At 44.5% G+C, this 24,253-nt stretch overlaps 1 protein-coding gene across 2 annotated transcripts in view; it reads right to left on the minus strand.

The window, feature by feature from the left end:
* Nucleotides 1-24,253, minus strand: part of DNAH14 (dynein axonemal heavy chain 14) — a 461,040-nt gene that overhangs the window by 214,699 nt on the left and 222,088 nt on the right. For both annotated transcript variants that reach the window (XM_029593090.1, XM_029593089.1), the window contains exons 43-44: nt 20,942-21,171; nt 12,365-12,481 (exon numbers count right to left, since the gene is read on the minus strand). In XM_029593090.1, coding sequence (XP_029448950.1) covers nt 12,365-12,481; nt 20,942-21,171 — 347 coding nt within the window. The remainder of the gene's footprint in view (nt 1-12,364; nt 12,482-20,941; nt 21,172-24,253) is intronic.

Raw genomic sequence — 24,253 nt, forward strand, 5'->3', positions numbered from 1 at the left:
CCCGTATAGTACTGGTTCTGACTACTCCCACCATGAACTTTGTCTGTCATTCGGCCTCAACCACAAGGAACTGTCCCATATCCTCCAAGGCATATGGAGATTTTCCTCCATTTTATCCCTGACGTTCTCGTCATAATTGAGCCAGGCCCATCCTTCATAATCCCTGTCAGGCTCAAATATTGTTTTTGTATACATCAACATTGGACCATACTATGTTGGGTCCTCAAGCCTCACTGAATTCATCATTCTCAAAAACATTGACGATATTATGTGGCACACCACTGTCCTTCTGAGATACCTCATTCCTTTTTTATTTTTATTGCTTTGCTTTTTCCTACATTGCCTGTCCTACAATATTTATGTTTTGATATCTTTTTTCCTAAGGGCTTTGGGCACGCTTTTCCAGAGCTACGTTAGACTGGCAAGTTTGGGAGAGCCTCTGCCTGTGGCACCTCTGGCCTTGGTCCAGAGCTTTCATACACTATGATAAAGCTGTCCAAGTCTGAGTTGCTAGATGAAATGCTTCAGTCAGATTCTGATTTTCGCCTCCTTTTATGCCACTTATTTAGTTTCCTAGCATTAGACCCATTTCTTGTCTGCTCAGCTTGACGTATTCTCATTCATTACCCTTTATTGGTGGATTCATCAAACAAGTATTACAGACTCATCATTCTCCTCATTCCGTATTGCTGTATCCTGTAATGCCTCACCTGTCTACCAGACACCCATACCCTCATTTCAGATGATATAGTGTGCTGTGCCAACTGTGTGCCTCATCTGCCTTCTCCTGTGAGTGCTGTACATTCCTTGTGCTCTGCACATGGGAGGGAGCCTCTGCCACTGACCAGGATCTGGAGATGTTGCATGCACCTGAGGGCTGCAGTACCCAACGGTTTCCTCGCCACTCCATGCATGAGTTCCTACCATATTACCAGGTTGTTAAAGACTTCAGCCTTGGTATTCTTCGCTGTGCAGAATGTAGCACGGCCCATGAGAAGGTCCATGCTATGCTGTCAGCTACCAAGCCCATATAGATGGTGCGCAAAACAGTGGAAATGTGCTGAAGCTGGGATCCAGCAGTAGTCCACCCTTGATGCCCGTCATAGGCACTGACAGTTGCTACTCCTGCCTCCCAGAAGATAAAATCTTGCAGGGCCGCTGGTGTGCAAGAACAGCAATATGGATGCACCAGGTTCTGCATTATTTGTCCCTCATTGATGACGACATCCTGAGGCAATCAGTCTTCACTGCTTCTGTACTGCTTGTTTGGCACCTTGGCATCTTCGACTCCTGCTTTGCTGTGGTAAGCTGACCGGGCTAAAGTTCATGCTCGCTGCGGTGGCCACGAAGACACCGATGGCTGCTGGTGCCGCGCCATTTAACCGCACCAGCCCTTCCCCCCCTCTTCCCACTGCAGCAAGCAGCAGTGAGAAAATGTCCACCATTCCCCTGCTCCATCCGGAAGATGTGAGGGCTGGATGGTGAAAGAAGGGGGCAACACACGACACCATGTTACTGGCCTCTCCCTAGTACTATGGCTCGGGGCCTTTGAAATCTTTGTGTAGGAGACTCTGGAAGTGGAATGGGTTGGAGGAATTATAAACTGAAAAGGTAAAACACCAAAAGCACTGACAGCAGCTCTTTGTCCTTCAGCTTCCTGAAATAGTTTCTTTGTATAAGCAACAAAGCAGTTTTTTCCCCTGTTACCTTGCTCTGCAATAAGACCAACAAAGTCAGTGCAAGCAATTAATTCCAGAACAAGCCTCCAGCAAATTCAAGGCAGAATCTCTATAATCAACTTTAAAATACAATGCCAATCCCTAATTAAGAAACTGGACACCAAAATCAACAAGACTACCGCAATTTAGGGGTTTTTTTTCCCCCTGTTACCTTGCCCTCTGTGAAGAGTAAGAGAGTCAGGACAAGGAGAAGATTCCAGCAAATGCTCGTCACTCCCTCCTTCTCTCTCCATGGCCTGCAGCTTCTCTTACTCTTCCCTTCTATTGCCTCTTTTAACTGTCCATTTCTCTCGTTCTGTCTTGCTTATCCCCCATTGCCCCATCTCCTCCTCTTTATCTCTCACCAGCTTTGCTCCCTCCGTTTCCGACTCACCTGTTTCTCCTGTCCCTTTCTCTGATCCACCCCCCAGACCCCCTTCCTTCTTTCTATCTGCCTGTTTATCTCATTGTTCCCCCACCCTCCTCCTTTTCTCTCATTTTTCCTTCACTGATGTCACCTTCTGTATGAGTTCTCATCTTTTTCCTCCTGCCTGGGTCCTGGTTCCCAGGCCTGAAGCTGCAGCACTAGCAGCAGAAGCAGTGTTGGCTGCACATGGGGCAGACCTGGAATTCCACATGATTCTACTAGGCCTGTGGCTAGGGTGGAATATTTCTGGGGGCATAAGTGCTTCGAGAGCTGCAAAATGTTATGCTGGATCCAGACCGCAGCAATCTATTGCCTGCCCCATTAGACGTGAATGCTTACACATCCCACTGAGTGAAGCAGAGTTTTGCAGACCGAGCAATCTTTATGGGGCCATGGAAGTTCTTGGCGCTATCAGCTTGCCTGCCACCTCGGCAGCTTTCACTGTGTAGCTTGGTCTGGTAGTCTGGGACTCAAAGACTGCTGAGATGCCGTCATGGACCCTCACAGCAGGCCGAGTCTTACCTTCCTAGTGGTGGCCAAGGGTCTTTTCCGAATCTTTAATTGGTGGAGATTTTTTAACAATAATATACGTCTCCACCAATTAAAGATTCGGAAAAGACCCTTGGGCATCTATTCCTGTTTTGTTTCCTCACAGCGTTGTTTGATTGCCTACCTTGCTGTTTTCTGGGCCCTTCCTAGTGGTGGGACAGATTCTGCCTGGGAGCAGCAGAAATGTAAATCCATCACTGAGAAAGAAATAGATTATGAGTGAGTTCCCTGTCCCAATGACTGCACCTTCTCCGACTCTACTTTGGATGCATAATATAGAGGAGTGGTATAGTGACTATACCAGTGAGCTGAGAACCAGAGCTCAAATTCCATTTCTCCTTCTTGTGACCTCAGGCAAGGTATTTCACTCTCCATTGCCTCAAGTATAAATTTAATCTGTAAGCCTTCTCGTGTACGAATCTACCAACCATACCTGAATTTGTAACTTATCAGGGGCAGTGGGAATCAAACCTGTGGTCCAAGGTATTCAAGGCAAGGGAATCCTGAAGTGGAACCACAGGGACTTTGGTTCATCAGGAATCTGGTAGGAACTACCAAGCAAAGAAAAGTTCAGGAGACCTGCCTCCAGAAGCTCCCTATTGGGCCAGCATTGGGTCATCCCAAATTGAGGGCTGGATATAAGGAGCCTTAGACCGACACATCTTTGCTGGTAAACTCTTCTTTATTAATTTTCACCATAAAAAGACACATTATATCATGACCAATACAAAAGTCACAAACAAACTCCACCCCCAGTTCCCTCTTACCGAACAGTTATCAGAAGGCAAAGTATGTATGTGTGACCATTTAGCCAATATCATAAATATAAATAACAAACAGTTCCCCTAAGAATTAAACAATAAACTCTGAGATAAAGCTTGTAAATATTCATGCCAGACATCCAAAGTAAAATCATATTTTCCCTACCAAGGAAGTTTACTAGAGTACTTTTAAAGAAAGCTTGCTCCAAGAAACTACTGTCTGCTTGGCCTGGTTCCTGCTTCCACCCTGTAAGCCCTGATGGCCACCTGCCCCCAAAGTCATCCTGGAGACCACCTGCAGAAGATCTCCTGCTCCAGAGTGCCTGGCTTCTCTGAGGTATGCCCATGCTTACGGGTGATGTGTCCTCCCTGCCCTCAACAGAGTGAGCCATGATAGTTTGGACCTGCCCGAAATGGAGACACAGATAAAATGGAGCAGGGCCTAATGGAGGCAGTACGAGGGATGCAGGTCCATCTTCACATCCTGCAGCTGAAGGTAGAATACCTTCAGGGCCCTACTACCAGTCCGGGTGAGCAGTCACTACCAGATCCTCCACATCAGAAACCCTGATTGCCACTTCCTGAAAAGGTTTGCGGGAACAGAAGTGAGTTGCGGGGTTTCCTGCACCCTGTCAGAACTGCTTAAAGTGGGTTTTATGATTAGCCTGCTCACCAAGGATGATCCAAGGATGATCCAAGGATGATCCAATTCCAAACCAAACAGACCCATTTGTAGCTGCCCTCTCTCAAGTTTTTAATGACCCATATTGTACTCAATTAGTGGAAAGTAGGATCTTGAGGCTGCATCAGGGCCAATGTATCCTAACTGAATACGCCATGGAATTTAACCAGTTGGCCAATGACCTGAACTGGAATGATTTGGTCTAGTGGTCATATCAAGAATGAAATAGCCTGGCTAGATCCTCTCCAGCCAACATGAGGGCTTTGCTCACCCTATGTGTGAGAAGCAATAGACACCTGGGAGAATGAAGCCAAAAGGAAAAAAAAGAATTTACAGACCACGAGGAGGTACCACTAATTTCAAAGGAACCCAAGCTGGTTGTCAGCATGAAATGCCACCTCTCTGAGGAAGAAAAAGAGCAGTTCCATCAAGAGGGCCTGTGTCTCTATTGCAGGCTCTTAATACATTTGCAAAATACCTGCCAAAATAGACATTGGAATCAGGGTCATTCTGATGAAGGAAACACGGACTCCCAGCCCAACAGATGGAAAGGGTTGGAAGGTATCTATCCTTCCAAGTATGAATATGGCCCTAGGGATACATCTCTCTCATGTAACTGTCCCAAGGTTATGGAATCCCACTCTAGCCATGATTGACTCTGGAGCATCCATTTGTTTCCTAGACCTTGTGTTCTCTCAGTAATACCAGGTTCTCATATGGAAGAAGGGATCAAGTGTCATGGTAGAAGCCATCATTGGCTCCCCCTTTTGATCAGGGCCAGTGACCACTGAGATTGAACTTCTTGTAGTAACCATGATACACAACCAGGTAGATCTTATCAGAACACCTCACGTCCCGATCAGTCTAAGTCTACCTTTGCTAGAACAACATGAACTGCATATTAAATAAATAAGTAAGTAAGTAAATAAATAAATAAATATTAATTGGAAGATCCAGCAAGGGATATTGCCATCAACATACTGCTAGCAGCATTGCATGCCTAATGAAAAGGCACAAGACAAAGGGCCCAAAAATGGGACTCCATACATCTAAGTTGTCAGGCATTCAAAGTCAGGACTGGGTAGTTACCAGAAAAATATATGAGGATGTACTCAATAAAAGATCATTTAATGGACCAATAAACTTGCAGCCAGGGGCATAAATCCCTTCTGGGAGAATTTACTGTTTGTTAGAGCCTAAACTGAAGGCCCTCTGTGCATACTTAAAAGAAAACCTACAGAAAGGATTTATTCAACATTCGACTTCACCAGTAGGGGCACCCATCTTCTCTGTGCCAAAAAAGGATGGGTTCCCTCTGGCCTTGCCTTGATTATCGGGCCCTTAACTCCATAATTATAGTAATCACTACTCCCTGTTCCTAATTAATGAGCTCCTAGAACACCTCCAGTCAATCCAAATGTTTACTATACTCGATTTGAGGGAAGTGTACAATCTTGTCCTGATCAGAAAAGGGGATAAGTGGAAGATGGAATTTTAAACACGGTATGGCCACTTTGAATATCTGATGATGCTGTTTGGACTAAGAAATGCTCCTGTAACCTTTCAAAATCTGATTAACAAAATATTTCATGATATACTGGGCTAATGATTAATCATATACTTAGATGACATCTTGATTTTTTCGAAGACTCAACTGAGCATGATCATTGAGTGTGTTATATCTTGGACTGTCTTTGGAAGCATAAATTATATGTCAAGCTTGAGAAATATGAATTCAACAAGTGATTGATGGAATTCCTGGGACACACAATTTCTCCGGAAGGAATAAAGATGGACCTCAGTCAGGTCAATGCACTGGCCAAATGGCCTGTCCCGAAAAATGTTAAGGAAATACAGTGCTTCCTGGAGTTTGCATATTTTTACCAGCATTTTATCTTGGGCTTCTTCAAATTGGCTGCTCCTCTGACACAAATCATTAAGAAGGGGATGTCTTTTCAGTGGATCCATGAGCAGCAATTGGCTTTTGATCATCTGAAAAAGGCTTTTAAGACAGCCCCAGTCCTGCTACACCCAGGCCCACAACAGTCATTTAATGTGGAGGTTGAAGCATCTAGGGTAGTTATCAGAGCCATACTATCTTGAAGGAGAAGACCTAAAGACCTAATCCATCCACATGCCTTCTACTCTTATAAGCTTAAAGCCAGAAAGAAGAACTATCATTTCTATGACAAGAAACTGCTGACCATAAAAACTGCGTTTGAGAAATGGCATCACCAATCAGGAACCATGAATAGTAAGGCAAATGCTCCCTCCCAGAAATGAGAAGAACCTGTGGAGCTGGAAGCTCATGCCTTTAGGGATGTGAATCGTGTGCCCGATCGTTTTAATGATCGGGTTCGGCTGGGAGAGTGGGGGAGGCTAAGGGGGTAATTTTAAAGGGTCGGGTGGGGTTTTTTTTTATCGGGCCATCGGCGCCATTTATATTAGTGGCAGCCAAAATGGCGCCGATGGCCCGAGAGCGGGAGATCGCGCCGGGACCCCCCCACTGGACCACCAGGTAATTTAAAACATTTGGGGGGGTTCGGAAGGGTGGGGGATTTGTTTTAAAGGGTCGGGGTGGGTTTAGGGGTTGTTTTGGTATGCCGGTTTTCCTGCCCTCCCCCGATTTACGATTTTTCACGATAAATCGGGGGAATTTCTATTGTATCGTGACTCTAATGATTTTTGACAATTTAAAAATTATCTGACGATTTTTTTAAATCGTCAAAAAACGATTCACATCCCTACATGCCTTGATCCTTCAGTTGGAGACTTTGTCCTTTGGAACCAAGAATCCCGATCTATGGAGGTAATATGTGGCAACTTGCAACAAGATGAGTTTGCAGAGGCCCAGCCGAAGGAGCTTGAAAATGATGAAAAAGACACTTCACGAAGCCAGTGGGAAATCTTCTTTTATAGAAAAGCTTGACTCTACATACCCAAGGGCATTTCATATTTGGAAGTCCTTCAAAGATGCCATGACTCTCTGTTGCAGGTCATCTTGGTTGCCACGAGACTAAGGAACTATAGTTGCCCATGAGTTCTTGTGGCCAGGATAGAGCCGAAATATAACAGAGTATGTCATCTCTTGTGAAATATATGCCCGTAATAAGGTACCACATTACTCCCCTAATGGATTACTGTTGTCTGTACCAGTACCTTTAAGACCATGGAAATCGGTATCAATGGACTTCATTACATTTACCATCATCACAAGGGAAGACCACGATTTTCATAGTGGTGGATTAATTCACCAAGCTGGCCCATTTAATAGCCACTACTGATCTTCCCTCTTCCCACAAAATGGCACACCTACTAGTTCAAGAAGTGGTGCATCTGCATTGCCTGCTATCTCTAACTGGGGCTCTCAGTTTGTTGCATGCTTCTGTCAGGAGACAACCAAACTTTAGGATATCTAACTCCATTTGTCATCAGCATATTACCCACAATCTGATAGGCAGAGAGAACAGCTAAATCAGTCTCTGGATCAGTATCTCTGCTGCTTTTGTAATGTTCAAACAAATTGGGCACAGGGCGCAGTTCGCATACAACTCTGAAAACTCAGCCACTAAGGCCACCCCACTCTTTGCAAGTTATGGCATTCATCCTTGTTTCCACTCAGGCTGCTTAGCAGTCCAAAATCCCTGCAGCAGCATAGTAGGTAAATGCTTTAATAGAGGTACACATGCACGTTCAACACAAATTGGAACGGGCTAAAGAACTGCGGAATAGATTCACTGACAGGCAATGCCAGGAAGTCCCAAAATTCACAGTAGGGGACAAGGTCTGAGTCTCCACAAAGTACATAAGGAGCAAGAGGACCCTTGAGTAAACTCAAGCAGAAGTTCATGGGACCCATTTCTTATTCAGGATCAATGGCATTCAGGATATGGTTTCCAACCAATTTGCATATTTATCCACTGGTTCCATGTGGCCCTCTTGAAGCCCTATAAACCTAACACCTTCCCAAGAAGATGGCCCCCTCCTTCATCACTAGTCACAGTGAAAGGGCACCAAGAGTTCATTGTCTGCCAAATCCTGGACACCAGGTTCATCAGAAGACACTTGCATTATTTGGTAGACTGAACAGGTATGACCACGAGGACCCCATTTGGAAACTAAAAACCCGGCTATTTACCCAGCATACTAATACTCTAAATGACAGCACACCACCCTCGTCTTCCTATGAATTCACTAAAACCTAAATGTATCGACACACTACTGTGTGTGAGTGTATGTGTGTGTATGTATATATATATATATATATATATATATATATATATATATAAACAAGCAATACTCCAAACCTTACTCACCCAGCCCACACTAAATGCAATTACAGAATTTAATATGCTGCTCTTTAAACTAATTGCACAATTAACTGAATAAACTGTTCTTTGTATACCCTAACTGTTAACTAGTGATCTTTGTAACTCATAACTGTCACTTATTGTATTGTATGAATATGCCTGGTTGCATGCAAAATGCCTGAAATATAATGTCTTCTCATGCGGCTAACCTATAATATAATGCATTCACTTCACTAAACACCCCTTATGTAACCTGCTTTGAAGTGGCTGACCAGGTACAAAAGGTGAAACACAATTACAAAATTAAATTACATTTCTCCAAATTACTTTGCAGAGGGAACTTTTAGGCAGTCAGAAGAGGGCTGGAACTGACGGACTTCTCTCAGGCTAACCGGCTGTATAACTCAGAATATTTCTTCTTTTATCTTTCTGGAGAGATAATTACTACTGGGCCCTAAATGCCAAATCAAGAAAAACACAGCCTGGACAGCTTTCTGGCTTGAACGAAAATGGATATACAGTAGGTAGCAGGCGGATTCTGACGATTCATGTTATTTTAAAAGGCATTCAGTTCGAGCCATGACCGAAAGGCGACACACGACTTTTCAAATGTCGGTCGTGTTCTCCCCGCTGCCTCTCTTACAATCGGAACTGCAGGACTTAAGGCAGCGGTGCCCTGGAAATGTCAGTTCCAGCTCCATTAGAATGTATGAGCGATAACCATTCTCTCTCTAAAGCTTCTTCCTTGGCTCTGCTATTTTTTGGCCCTGGCTGGTCATACTACTTAATATTCATGTTTAAAGAATACGCAAAGCCTTGAGCAGGAAAAAAAAAACCATACATTTCAACTTTCATATTTAAAACAGGCAGAATGCAAAGGACTGTGGACTAAACTTTCAAAGACAAAGCTGTCCTTTACACGGATAAAAATAGATTTAATGCACGCATACATTAAGGCACGTACAGCCTGATTTTCAAACTTACTTTAGGAAGGTGCCTTGTGTCGGGAAACTGTTTTTTGTTTTTTTTTTGTGCTGGCTTAAAAGTATGTGGATAAATTTCTCGGTGACCTAGTTGTGATGGTTTAAAAGTACGAGGTGTCCTAGTAGAGATTTAGCCTTGTACGTTTTGCACTTGATGTTGATATATTACAGCTTGCACGGATTTATTTATTTAAAATTATTTGTATTTGGCCTATAGTGACACAATCATGCTAGGTGAAGTACAACAAATTTAAATCATAGACAGTAAATAAAAACAAATAAAATTAATAAAATCGTTTTTGAACAAACATAGTATGCCATTAACTTAGGATGGAAAATCCTCACAGAACAGAACACTTTTTAACTTTTTTCTAAAAGACTGCATATTCCTTAATTCCTCAGGCAGCAGGTTCCAAAGTGAAGCACCAATCACTGACACTGCACGCCTATGAGTTGTCTGTAAATGCACAACTCTAAAATCGGGGACTTCAAGAAGGTGAGAATCAGCTGATTGCAAAGCTCTTGAAGGATTATAACAAAGAAAAAATTCTGAAAGATAGCTTGGAGCATCCTTTTTGAGATTATACCATAAGATACAGTACATGACTTTTAGAATCCATTCACTTGTTATTGATCATTCTCTGATGGCTGTGAACATGTGGTCCTCAAATACCTATAAAAGACTTCCATTCACAAGTTACTGAAACCACAGATAAACAGTGAACACACAAAGTAGCAGAAGTGAAAACCTGAAATTTTAATGTTAAGCTCAGCACAAACTACTTGCTGAATTGAGTACATAACAAGAATCATATCCCTCTGTAACCCTACCTAGGGTCACTAAAGAGCTCCTAAGAATTCCTGCTCTCTCGGTTCAATAAGAGGTCAGGGAATTCCATATGTCTGCAGAGCTCTTGCCAGCTGCAAGCATCCTCTGGGTTAAGGAGGGATAAATAAGGGGATGTGATAACTTATCATGTCCAAGTTGAATGACGGGCTGAGGTAGATAGGGTTGGATTTATTGGAGGAGATTCATTCCCCCAAAGGGGATGGGTTTGGAGAGTCTATTTAAGATGCGTACATGAGTATTTTAGGGAGTCTTAGGAGTGAGAAGATTCCTGAGGCATAAGACATTGCTTAGACCAAAGAACTAGATTAAGATTCCTATCAGCCATCCAGAGAGAAGAAACCCTGAAGCCAAGGGTGTGATATTCTCTGCTGGGCAAGCTCCAAGAAAGAGTATTGTGACAACAGGCTGCCCAAAGGCCTTGGAGCTAAATGTTGATTTACTGAATTTCTTTCTCAAAGAAGCTGATCTGAAGAATGAAGATTTCCGATTTTTGTTTATGTTGGACAGTATCCTGTTATCTACTTGAAGCTTTTTCTGAAGATCCTGCTTGCTGGGTTGTTTGGTTTTTTTTTGGACTTTCAATACATTTCTAATTTGGAACCAAGCTTAAGAGTGGCCATTGGACTTTGTGGGCAGTTTAATAAGACTCCCCTTGGGCCTCCCAGAGAATTCTCTGCTTCCCTATTGGCAATCCCTGGTTGACCGTAACTATTCTCAGATTTCAGCAAGGTAACTCACCACTGCTGCAGCCTTCAAAGGTGGCCTTGTTGGAAAAAGGTTGATACTATATTTCAAAATTACAACTGAGAAGCCCTACATATCTCCCAAAAGTAGAATATAAACCCACTTACATGAGTCTGAAGGCTGGCCCCCATCTCTTCAGTATGTATTACGTACTATGTAATACCTTATCAGCTTCATTACAATATGCAGGTCTTCTAGAGATCCACAGTGGTCCTGCTATCAGGCCTCCTCTTCTTGGGCCACCGCAAGGTGGGATCTACGGCGGTCCTGCTACACTCTCTACTGCTCCTTTGCATGCGGCCCATGCTCCTCCTTCTTCCTGCCCACGCAACTCTGGCAATGTTTTTCTTCTGGGGCTGTGCAGGCAGGAAGGGGGGGCACTTGAATGTTAATTTTTCTTGGGGCCGTGGTAAGATGAGCTGTACCACGGCCCTGCTGATTAAAAGTAACATGCCCCCGAGTTCCCCCACCCGGTACGAAACTGCTTCCTGCTTTTTCTACCGCCGGTGGACCCGATCCAATGGAGGCAGAAAAAGCGAAAACCTTCCGCCACTGGAGGAATCGATCCACCGGTGGCAATATGGGCCTCGCCCTGCTCCTGACGCTGCCCAACCGGGTGTGCAGCCCTGTACAATTGCACGGTTTGCATACTTGGTGCACCGGGCATAGCAACATGACAGATGCGTGTATAAGGACTGCTAGGTCAGCTATACTAATACACGGCTGTTTCCACTGGTGAAATTGGAAGTATGCATTTCTGGACATCATATTAATCTGGGATTTTAAAGTCAACATAGAGCCTAGGACAATACCTAAGCTGAAATATAATAATTTTGTATTTTATTTGTATGTATATATTACTGTAATCAGTATTTTGTGAATTATTTTACAATACTTTGGGTGAACAAAAAGGTCTAGGACATGGAAAATCCCATCCCGAAAGGTAAACATAAGAACATAAGAAATTGCCATACTGGGTCAGACCAAGGGTCCATCAAGCCCAGTATCCTGTTTCCAACAGTGGCCAATTCAAGTCACAAGTACCTGGCAAGTACCCAAACATTAGATAGATCACAAGCTACTATTGCTTATTAATTACTGTAATAGCAGTTTATGGATTTAACCTCTAGGAACTTATCCAAACCTTTTTTAAACCCAGTAACACTAACTGCTGAAACCTGCATATCACATTCATCATCTGTGCTTTGAGTAAATGTATTTATTTTCTACTGTGATTCTGCTCCTTTGGTGGCTAAATCACTTAAAAGGGGGTTACACCCACAACTTGTCTGTTTGACTTAAAAAAAAATCAAGAAAACATTAAACAATATTAATTTTACCTTTCTGAATTAGCGACTCAGTAGAAGGAACTAAGTTTTCCCAAGGTACAAAGGCACCTGTTTGTAAATCCACAAAATAATCAAAAACGGATCTGTCTCCATCTGGCATTTCTATTCCTGGTTAAGTTAAAAGGAAAAAAAAAAGAAAGCAAAGATAAGGAGAAGCTAAGCAAAAAATTTAACACACTGGCAGGCTCCTTAAGAAGTTTACTACTGTGGACTGTAAAGTTCAAAACAGTCAATGTATTTTCCAATCTTATCTAAAAATATAATTTAGCAGAAATCTCAATAAATAATAATATTTACTTTCAAGATAGAAAAATTGATCAAACTCTCTCAATTCCGGGTATTTTATAATACACGCTGATTCTGAACATTATTTGGCTTTGTCGCTACCTTCTTGAACTGGCGCTCCAGAGATGTGGATCGCCAGTGTAGTTCTCACTAACTCTTACCAATGAGGACTGCTAACATTGCTCTCACAAACTTTTACTGTTACAGATCATCTATTTAAGTTTTCCCAAACTCTTACTGATGTGGATTGTTGACACAGTTTTACCAAACTCTTACCTTACCCCCCTGTTTAAAAATGGGGGGACTTGCCTTCCAGATCCCTGGTCCCAAATGACTATAATTGGCATTTCTGTTATTTTATTGTTTTAAGGAAGTTGGTTTTATTGTTTTTATTATAATATATTATGTTGTACATCGCTTTGGGAGATTTCATTTTTTATCAGGAAGGCGATTAATAAGTATTTTTAAAGAAAGAAAGAAGGGGCAGCCTGGGTTTTGAAACTTATAAGAACAGTATTTTGCTTTTACTAAAACCCTGAAATGTGTTCTTTGCATGTAGTCTATGCAGACTACAGAATATAAGCAGTGCACACCCCTCAGCCTATGACAATTAAGTATTTATGTTTCAGCATTTTTTATTTGTAATTCAAGAACCACAACATAATGAAGAAACTTAAATCAATTAACATCTGGAAGAGATAACCACTTTTTTCTGCCAGAATACATTAAGGGGCGGATTTTCATACTCCGCGAATAGGCCTACTTTTGTTTGCGCTCCAGGCGCAAACAAAAGTACGCTGGATTTTAGTAGATACGCGCGGAGCCGCGCATATCTGCTAAAAACCTGGATCGGTGCGCGCAAGGCTATCGATTTTGTATAGCCGGCGCGCGCCGAGCCGCACAGCCTACCCCCGTTCCCTCCGAGGCCGCTCCGAAATCGGAGCGGCCTCGGAGGGAACTTCCTTTTGCCCTCCCCTCACCTTCCCCTCCCTTCCCCTACCTAACCCACCCACCCGGCCCTGTCTAAGCCCCCACCTTACCTTTGTCGGGGGATTTTAAATCCCCGCGCGCCAGCGGGTCTCTTGCGCGCCGGGCTGCGACCTGGGGGCGGGTACGGAGGGCGCGGCCACGCCCCCGGACCGCCCCGGGCCGTAGCCACGCCCCGTACCCGCCCCCAAAACGCTGCCGACACGCCCCGAAAACGCCGCGACGACCGGGACCGCCCCCGACACGCCCCCCTTGGAGAACCCCGGGACTTACGCGAGAACCGGGGCTCTGCGCGCGCCGGTAGGCCTATGTAAAATAGGCGCACCGGCGCGCAGGGCCCTGCTCGCGTAAATCCGGGCGGATTTACGCGAGCAGGGCTCTTAAAATCCGCCCCAATGGGTCTCAAAGTACAAATATGGCATCCTCTTCCCCCTCCCCCCATCCACCCTGATTGCCATCTTATCCAAATAATCCAATAAAATAGGGACCGTCGTCACACTCTTAGTTCTATTTCCAGTTCTAAAGAGAAAAAAACAAGTTATGTAGACAATATCATTCAGAGTCACGCTTCAAACATTAGGAGGCAATATCTGTATATATTTATCCCATCTCTTCAAAAATGTGGACCTCTTTTGTGACCAATCTACCTTTGCTGTATATTTAACCATAATACATGTTTGGCATATCAAATTTCATAACTGTGTCAAAGTTGGAGGCTCTGTATTCAGCCATCGTAATATACATTTTTTTAACCAATAGATAAGACTTTCCTACACCAGTTCTATCAAATTTAAAGTCATGTAAATCATTCCTCAAAAATATCTTATCACTGAGAGGTAGCTGTATCCCCATGACTTGAAAGAGATATTGTTGTACTTTACCCCAGAAACAATGGACTGCCTTGCAAGTCCAAAACTGATGACCCCAAACACATATACTTTCCTCACGTTTTTTACATTTGTCAGAGTCGGTCAACCCAATTCAGCAAGCACGTTGTGGAGCATGTAGAAGAGATGCAGAGATTTAAATTTCCCTCAGACTCACATGAGTAGTGAGAGCTCTTAAACTCAAAAAACATCTTGCATAGTAGTCCTACCGTCACTCTTGTGCCCAACTCTGGACAAGAGTTGGGCAAGAGTTGCTTCCATAAAAATCTATACCAATAAGATTGACTAGGATCCTCCTGGACAAACTTCTCGGATAAGTCATCCCATGGGGGTTCGGAAAGTCCGGAAGATGTAGTGAGTGGATATAATGTCTGACATGTAAGTAGGGAACCCTATGAGTTCATTTTTATAGCATTAACATTCACAATTTACTATAATTTACTATAATCTCATAACAATTTTGTTATCAATATTACCATTTATCAGCAGTGCTTAACATAATACATACACATCAATTTTTTCTCATTTTATTAATTACATCCACTGATGTTTACAATAATTCAAAAACATGTGCAACCCAATATACATGAATAATCACACTTATTTAGCAGCAGTATATTAACATCTAAAACACATATACCCACTACATTCACTCATCCACATACACTCCCCACCCATTAAAACCCCATCTATTCCCTTTTAATAGATGCACCATACATATTTCACTTAAAGTGCTTAACACAAATTCTTAAATCCTAAGGGGCAGATTTTAAGAGCCCTGCTCGCGTAAATCCGCCCGGATTTACGCGAGCAGGGCCCTGCGTGCCGGTGCGCCTATTTTACATAGGCCTGCCGGCGTGCGCAGAGCCCCGGGACTCGCGTAAGTCCCGGGGTTTTCCGAGGGGGCGTGTCGGGGGCGGGTCAGGGGCGGGGCCGAGCGGCGTGCCGTTTTCGGGGCGGGACGTGGCGTTTCAGGGGCGGGCCCGGGGGTGTGGTTTTGGCCCGGGGCGGTTCGGGGGCGTGGCCGCGCCCTTCGGAACCGCCCCCGGGTTGCGTCTAGGCGCGCCAGCAGCCCGCTGGTGCGCGGGGATTTACTTCTCCCTCTGGGAGGCGTAAATCCCCCAACAAAGGTAGGGGGGGGTTTAGACAGGGCCGGGGGGGTGGGTTAGGTAGAGGAAGGGAGGGGAAAGTGAGGGGAGGGCGTTAGCGAATTCCCTCCGAGGCCGCTCCGATTTCGGAGCGGCCTCGGAGGGAACAGAGGTAGGCTGCGCGGCTCGGCGCGCGCCAGCTACACGAAATCGGTAGCCTTGCGCGCGCCGATCCAGGATTTTAGCAGACTAAAATCCAGCGTACTTTTGTTTGCGCCTGATGCACCTACAAAAGTATGCGAGGGCGCCCTTTTTGAAAATCTACCCCTAAATGTATTCTTTCCACGGGAGCAGTTCACAACGTCCCAACAGGGATCCCCGTTTCGCCGCAGCTTCCTCAGGGGACAAATCACTCCCACTTCATCCGGAGACGACGAGACCCACCGGCCTTCCACTCTCCAGATTTTTGCACCTAAAATACACTTCCTCCAGTTTCAATCACCGGCACCGTTGCACACCTTCTCGGTTATATCACCACCTCAAATACATCTTCAGCAATTCCTGGTATATTCTAATCATTCCACTTATCAAACAATCCACTTTATGTGTGCCTCACAAACAGCTTAGCAGGCACCGAGAGAATTTCTCAATAATGAAAGCATAACAGCGTCCACCATCTTAACGGATAGTATAGAATATAACGGCTAGTATAGAATATAACAGCAAACAATCCTTAAAAGGATTGTTTGCCGTTAAGATGGTGGACGCTGTTATGCTTTCATTATTGAGAAATTCTCTCGGTGCCATAGGGTTCCCTATGTATGTTGTGATGTGATGAGTAGGGAGCTTGTACTCTCTTACTTTGTGATTGACATGTAAGTAGCCATAAAACTGTACCTGTGGGATATTATATTCACTACATAAATACTGGAATGGGGGTACCCGATTGTTATTACTATTCATGTGAAAAACAGTCTAGAGTCCTTTTGCAAGTCAATCTGAAATATTTTTAGAGTATCTCAAGGATAAAGTCTCTATTTCCTAATAGTGGTAAAAATTGTGAAATAGGCTGCAATCGCAATTGTGAGCAAAACCAACGTCAAGTTTTTTAAATCGTTAAATTTAATATACTGCTTGTAGGTGGATGGGCAATACATGTTGCGATTTATATTCTATACTAGCCGTTAAGCCCGTTAAAACGGGCGAGATTCCATCGGTCAGACCGGCACGGTTAGAGCCGCTCTGTTCTCCACAACTTCCCTTTTCCTTCCATCCCCTCTCATCTTTACTTTCCTTCCCCTCTCACCTCATCTACAACCCCTTCCCTCTCCCAGCCCTCCTCCACTCTTTTTTCTCTTCTCCAGAACTTCTTACCCTTCCCACTTGTTCAGTCATATCCTCTTCCCTTTTCCTTCCCCTCTCACCTTCCCTTTCCTTCCCCTTCTCCCCTCTCCCTCAGCCCTCCTCCACTCCCTCTTCTTTTCTTATCCAGAATGCACGCCTCACCACTGGGCTCGTTGCTGGCCCGCCTGACGCTTAGATACCGCTGCTGCTGCTCCATGGGAGGTCTCCGGGGGTCTCTCTCTCTCGCGCGTGCCTCTCCACCGGGCTCGTTGCTGGCCCGCCCGACGCTCAGTGATGAGGCACGCATGAGAGAGAGACTCCCGGAGACCTCCCATTTCTATGTCTGTGCCGCCGCTGCTTCTCCCTGCGCGAGACAGAGACCCCCCGGAGACCTTCTGTGCTGCTGCCGTCGCCGCTACTCCTCCCCGCCGCTTCCAAGCAGCCCTCCACTGCTCCATTTCTTCCCAACACCATATTGCTGCCCTCTGACCGACGTGCTCTTGCGCATGCGCAGTAGAGCTGCTCTCTACTGCGCATTTGCGGCACATTGGTCCATGCCCATTTATATGGTTGATATCTTAATTCTAGAGGCTGACTCTAGCCCTTTCTGTCTCCAGTGGTGAGTAAAAGCTTGCATTCATGAGCCAATGCCCTAAGGGGTAGATTTTCAAAACTTGCGCACACATGGATGCGCAAGTTTATAACATGTGTGCGCTGGCGCGCGCATGTTATATAATTTCATGTTGGCACGCGCGGGGGGGGGGGGGGGGGTATAGTTTAGCAAATAGTTTAGATAGGAGAGAGCTCCCACCAGGGCCAGAGCTTCTGGCCCTGATGGGAGCTCTCTCCTATCTAAACTTCTTATTAGTTTGTCAGTGCTGTCCTACACAAGAAGTTTGGTCCTGATAACATTTATTTGATTTTGGACCAGCTCTGTATACACAAGTTAATGAGATTTTATTTCAGTTTTTATTGTTAAAATACTCCTGAGAGTATTTGTTTTTTCACTCGTTTGCCTGTGTTATGTTTACTTGAAGGGGGAAAGTATTAATCAATATCTGTAAATGGGGGAAGAGCAGCAAAAAAGAAAAAGGGGAAAAGCTAGATGTTGAATTCTCTCATACAGCATGGAGAGCTCAGGGAGAATCTTGAAGGATAATTTTAAGATATATTCATATATACATATAGTGTTTCCATGCGCACGGTTCAGATTGCAGGTTGCATGTTTCACTCAAAGAGCAACAAAAAGGAATGGCGCACAAAAGCATTGTGGGTGGCTGTCTCTCATTGTGAGAGCACTTGATATGTGGATTGGGAGAGGGTGGGATGGCCAGGCAGAAGGGAGGGAGGGGATGGTCCCATGGGGGGAGTGAAATCAGACAAGCAGGCTTATGGAGACAGTGAGAATTAGCAGGATTAGGAAGACGACTTAGAAAATCAATTGTTACTGTGGGCAGGATCTCATTTGCAACTGATAGTAAGTTGGTGGAAGGCCAGGTTTAGGCTGGGACATCTGAGTGAGATAGAACAAGAATTTTGGTACCCGGGTCATTTCCTGTATAGAGACAGATGATGACTGATCAGCACAGGAGATACTGGACATGGAACGTGTCTGGTTTTGGCTCAGTGTACAAAAGGCATAAAGTTTTTTGCAGTCCTTACAGCACCTTAAGAGTGCATTTCGCCCTTTTACAAGACACATGATTGGACGAGAAAGAACATTAGAAATTATGTAGAACGTGGGTGGAACAAGTTTTCTCAGCACAGTCCTAACAATTATCAACACACATTTTTTGATACTACTGTAAAACTAATAATTGAACATGCTCAAGGGATGCTTATGGTGGGAGTAGATCTAAATTGTGCCTCTGACTACACTATGGATAGATCATCAAGATGCCCTGCACGAGGAGATCATGTAATGAAAGGGGTTTCTTACCTATGGAAGAGTTTGGGTTTTTTAGATGCCTGGAGAATTTTGCATCCATTAGACATTGAATATACTCACATCTCTAGCGCACACTACCTGTTAGTGAGAGATCACGATTTTTCTAATATTTTAAAATCAGAGACAGGTCCATTAGAAATCACAGTCCATGTGGCGACTATGGTTAGACACGAAGCTCTTTACATCAAATGACATATCCTCACTATGGAAATTTGCCCGATATTTGTACAAAGATAAAAGTTTTCAGGAAAAAAATGGGATGACTAATTACAGATGAATGAAGCTCACAGAACAACTCCCATTTTGTTCTGGGAAAAAAGCTGTTCTAAGGGGGGAAAATCATTTCTTATATAGTGGCTAAGAATAAAGCAGTAATGCAAGAAATTTGAAACCTTGAAACTCAATTACGAGCGGCAAAGCAATGTTATGAGAAATATCCTACAGGAAGAAAGAGGGAAAAACTGATTGTTATACAAATTACTCTGAACACCCTGTTACAAGACAGAGTTTGGAAAACTCTATTATATTATAAGGCCAAATGTTATCATTATGGTAATAGATCAGGTAAATTACTGGCTATTATGACCAAAAGCTGGGGTGGGAAGAAATATATTCCAGCTATGAAATCGAGACAAGGAAATATTGTTAATGCAATAAAGGGAATAGGTGAGATTTTAAAAACATATTATCAGTCTCTATATAAGGCCAATGCTTCTCAGCCGATGTGAACACAAGACTTTTTAGCACATACCAATTTACCAAAATTATCATGGTCCAACTAGCTGCACTTAAGGAGCGCATTAACATACAAGAAATTGCGCTGGGAGTCCAACAAGCTAAATTACTTGTTGTGAAGGGGGAAAAAACTCCCTCAATGCGGCGATGTTAACAGATAGATAGGGGTTGGTGCTCTGAGCCCAGTGTTACATTTCCATCCATGCTTATAGTATCACATGACTCCCAATTAAGCGTTTAATGACTGCACAGGTCTGGGGCATTAGCCCTGGTAGGCTTTGGGAGCAATTGGGAGGGCTGGGGTCATGATTGCTCCTTGGATTGAGTAGCTCTGGTAGGATGGTTATTCCTTTGTCATTGCTATTATTGGAATAGTTGAGATTGTGGGGAGTTTGGGATTTGGATATTTTGTTTTAATTTATTGTATTTACATTTTTTGCATTGACTGTATTTTGAGTTTTAGACGTGTTTATATTGTATCTGATATGTGTTAACTTTGTTAAGTTATTTTTATATGTATGATTGTAACCTTTATTTTGTGAATTGTTGTAAACCACTTTGGGTTGTTCTCTGGGAAACTAGAAAGACAGTATATAAGCTTACAATAGGGGTGGGGTCCCCTCAGAGATCTGAAGATCAGGAGGAGGGAGATGGCGGCCACTACGGAACCCTTCCCATGGCCCTTTCCCAGATGGCCGACCCACTCAATCTCTCCCCTCTTCAATTTCCTTTTCCTGGGTCCTCTCCAGCCTACCCCATACCGCACCTGGCTGGCCCGGGACCTGGCAGAGATCTTCAGGCTGTGGCTGTGAACGCAATAAGAAGGAAAATCAGTGTGTGGCCACTGAGCCATTCACTCACTGTGCAGCCCTGCTCCTCGCACAGGCAACCTTGGTAACGATAAGCGTACACTTACCAAGGAGAGGAGGGCAAGGCCTGTGAGTACACGGCGGCTCACAAACTCCGCATTGACTTTCCCTCTTATTGGTGCAACCTGAAGACCTCAGTGGCTTTGCTTTCCCCCCCGACCCCGACTTTGGATGGTGCCTGTGGTTACGCTGGCCCCAAACTGATTTTCTCTTCTTCTACTTAAAGCCATGAAGAGCTCCATGTCTCCGCCGGCCTAGGTTTTGGTTCTTCCCTGGTCATGCTGGTGCCCGTGTGATGGGGCACAATTCGCACATCTAGGGCTGGTCCTGCAGCTCCATATTTTTTTGAACATCAAAAAACAAAGGTGCGCACACCTGTTGATAAACTAAAATCAGTTCAATGCGTGTTACTCACTGCCACTTACCAAGAGGTTGCTCCCCCTCACACATGTCATGGACAAGGTCACTGAAGTCCTGGGTTATTTTTAGAAGAGACTCGTCTTTCGCATTTAAGCCAATCAGTACATCTCCCTCTGTCTCATCTTCCCGTTTTAAAACTCCTCCAAATGCCCAGGTAAACGCAAATAGATAGAGCTTTCCAAGCAAGGACGTAAGTTTGTCAGGAAACTTCTGCAGAAACCATTTCGGGTTAGCACTGGAACAAGGAGAAAAAAAAAAGAACCAGTTTAGGGGACAACCCAAGATAATAACTGCCATTCCTATGAGAGTGTTGCAGAAGTGGGCAGTTAGTGTTTCATTTCAGCAGGACCTGCCTGGGCCTACACTGGTTTCTTCCTTCATTTCTCCCTGCAGCCATGGATCCTAGGCTTATATAACTCTCCCATGTTTTAAGACCTGTGCGTTTCTGAAGATGCAGTGAGTTAGTTCAATAAAAAGTCGTCACCTCCCAACTTGCTCGCTGACACTTATGAAGTGAGAAATCTTAAATTTCTTACAAATCTGATTAACTAGAGTAAAACCAGTCTATTGTAGAGGACCAGTGTTGCTATCTAAATGTTGGTATTTTTAAAGGCATGCTATACATCACAAATAAAAGGAGGTCGATAATCAAAGGGGTTTATCCAGAAACATCTAACAGGCCGATACAGTAAAGTTCGCGGGTGGGCGCCCGCTCTCCAGGTGCGCGCACAGGCCAGTGTCCTGTGCGCGTGATACAGTAAAACAAAATATTTAAATTAGGGCCCGCGGTAAAAAGAGGCGCTAGAATCACTAGCGCGTCCCTAGGGCCTCTTTTTGGACAGGAGCGGCAGCTGTCAGCGGGTTTGACAGCCGACGCTCAATTTTGCCAGCATCGGTTCTCAAGCCCGCTGACAGCCTCGGGTTCGGAAACCGGATGCCGGCAAAATTGAGCGTCCAGTTTTCAACCTGAGAGCCGCGGGCTGATTTAAAATTATTATTTTTTTTATTTTTAACTTTTTTTTAACTTTTGGGACCTCCGACTTAATATCGCCATGATATTAAGTCAGAGGGTGCACAGAAAAGCAGTTTTTACTGCTTTTCTGTGCACTTCCCCGACGCCAGCAGAAATTAATAGCCTAGTAGTTAGAACAGTGGCTATAAACCAGGAGACCAGGGTTCAAGTCCTGCTGTTGCTCCTTGTGACCTTGGGCAAGTCACTTTACCCTCCATTGCCTCAGGTACAAAACTTAGATTGTAAGCCCTCTGGGGATAGGGAAATACCTACAGTACCTGAATGTAAACCGGTGTGATATCTCAATTGAGATGAATGTCGGTATATAAAAATAATAAATAAATAAATAAATAAAATTAACGCCTACCTTTGGGTAGGCGTTAATTTCTTAAAGTAAAATGTGTGGCTTGGTTGCATATTTTACTTACTGTATCGTGCGGGAATGACTAATAGGGCCATCAACGTGCATTTGCATGTTGCGGGTGCTATTAGTCTCGGGGGGTTGGATGCGCGTTTTCGACGCGCTATTACCCCTTACTGAATAAGGGGTAAAGCTAGCGCGTCGAAAACGCGCGTCCAAATGCGCAGTATCGACCTGTAAATTAGCAGGACAAACCCCGAGGTTTGACTATCTGACCCTTCTATCCAGATAAATTTTATCTGGTTAGATTATCAGCTGAGTAAAATGTATCCAGACAAATAGGAGGCATTCTGGGCTAGAGTTAACTTAGCCAGATAATTTACTTGGCTAACTCTGATATTCAGAGTAACTTGTCCCCAGATAACTTTAATATTACCAGCTAAATTCAAAATATAGCAGGTTAAGAGCCGAAAAAACCTCCCATTGCAAGCCTTAGGCCCAATCCCCATTCCCTGTCTTGCTAAAAGATTATAACCCATGTGGGCCATAGCACCTGACCCCCCCTCCCCCCTCCCCAAATGATTTTATAAGTTGCAGACCTATTGGCCTGAGGAGCCTTCTTCCCTCCCTCACCCCCCCCCCCCCCATCAGAATTCAGAAATTTGCAGTGGCATCTGGGTCCCCTCCTAAAGCCCGCCTCCCACCAGCAAACTGCCCCGGAACCCTCCTACCCAACCTGGCACCCCCCAGAAACCCCAGGCTGCCAGCACAGTCCTGGAGGAGCCCAGCATTGTTTGACAGGAATGTCTGTAGTGCGAGCTGTCCCATAATACACTCTGACGGCAATGCTGGGAGCTTACACTACCAGTGCTCTTATTTAAAACAGTGCCGGGCGCTGCCGGAAGCGCTGCGATTATTCTGTGCTCCCAGAGGCCTGGGCAGGAGGGTGAGCTTTACGAAGGGGCCCAGAGACCATAGCAAATTTCTGATTTTAGGGGGGGGCGGGTGGGTGGGAGTGTTGTAGGTGCTATTAAACCCTCAAGGGTGCCAATACTGGGAAATACGTGTGTGGCCAGGCCGCGCACTCGCCGTGGGCATTTTCAAAGCACCAGGGCAACGAGGCATATCTCATGGTACGCGTGGAAGAGCCGGCAAAATAAAAAGGGGCTGGCCAGGGGGCGGGGACAGCATCATTAGGCACCGTGTCCCCCCCTGAAGCGCGCACTGGCACCTGGTCGGCCCATGCACCATACTACTGCTCGGGAGAGCAGGTAAGTTAAAACAACAAAAAATAGAAGGGTAGTTAGGTAGGTTTTAGGGGTCAGGGAGGATAGGGGAAAAGGGAGGCAGGTTAGCTCCTTTATTGGAGCTGACTGGGAGGGAACTGGGGAACGCCCCGATAAGATCGCCGCGCGGATGTTATAAAATTCACACCCCTTACGTGCGCAAGTCGCCCCTCGAGCACATGTGCGCGCGCTGACATAAAAATCGGGCGCAATTGTGCGCACGGGGAGCCGATTTTATAGCATGTGCTCGTCAGCACGCGCATGTTATAAAATTGGCGCATCCATGTGCGTGCGCCGGGAACTGCAAGCACAAGGACGCCCGTGCGCTTGTTTTAAAATTCACCTTTTAGTCCCTATTATGGCTATGGCTTATGGTTTCTTTATTTATAACCCACTTAACTTATAATAAAGAGCAGTGAAAGGGCAGAGAAACACTTTTTGATATGTCACACAAGAAGTCAGTATTCTTGGTCCCCTAAGTTTTTGACTGTGATCATAAGAACTTTATAATTGCTAATAAGTAGGAAGGGCGGGTAACAAATAGTTTAAAATAAATAAATAAAATAAGTGTTGTATATTTCTGCTTCAGCTTTGTGTTTTGCTTTTGCTATACAGACTAGAAAATGCTCTATTATCAGAAACTATTGGGCTGCAGGGT

The sequence above is a fragment of the Rhinatrema bivittatum genome, chromosome 3, assembly GCF_901001135.1.
Source record: "Rhinatrema bivittatum chromosome 3, aRhiBiv1.1, whole genome shotgun sequence".
NCBI lineage: Eukaryota > Metazoa > Chordata > Amphibia > Gymnophiona > Rhinatrematidae > Rhinatrema > Rhinatrema bivittatum.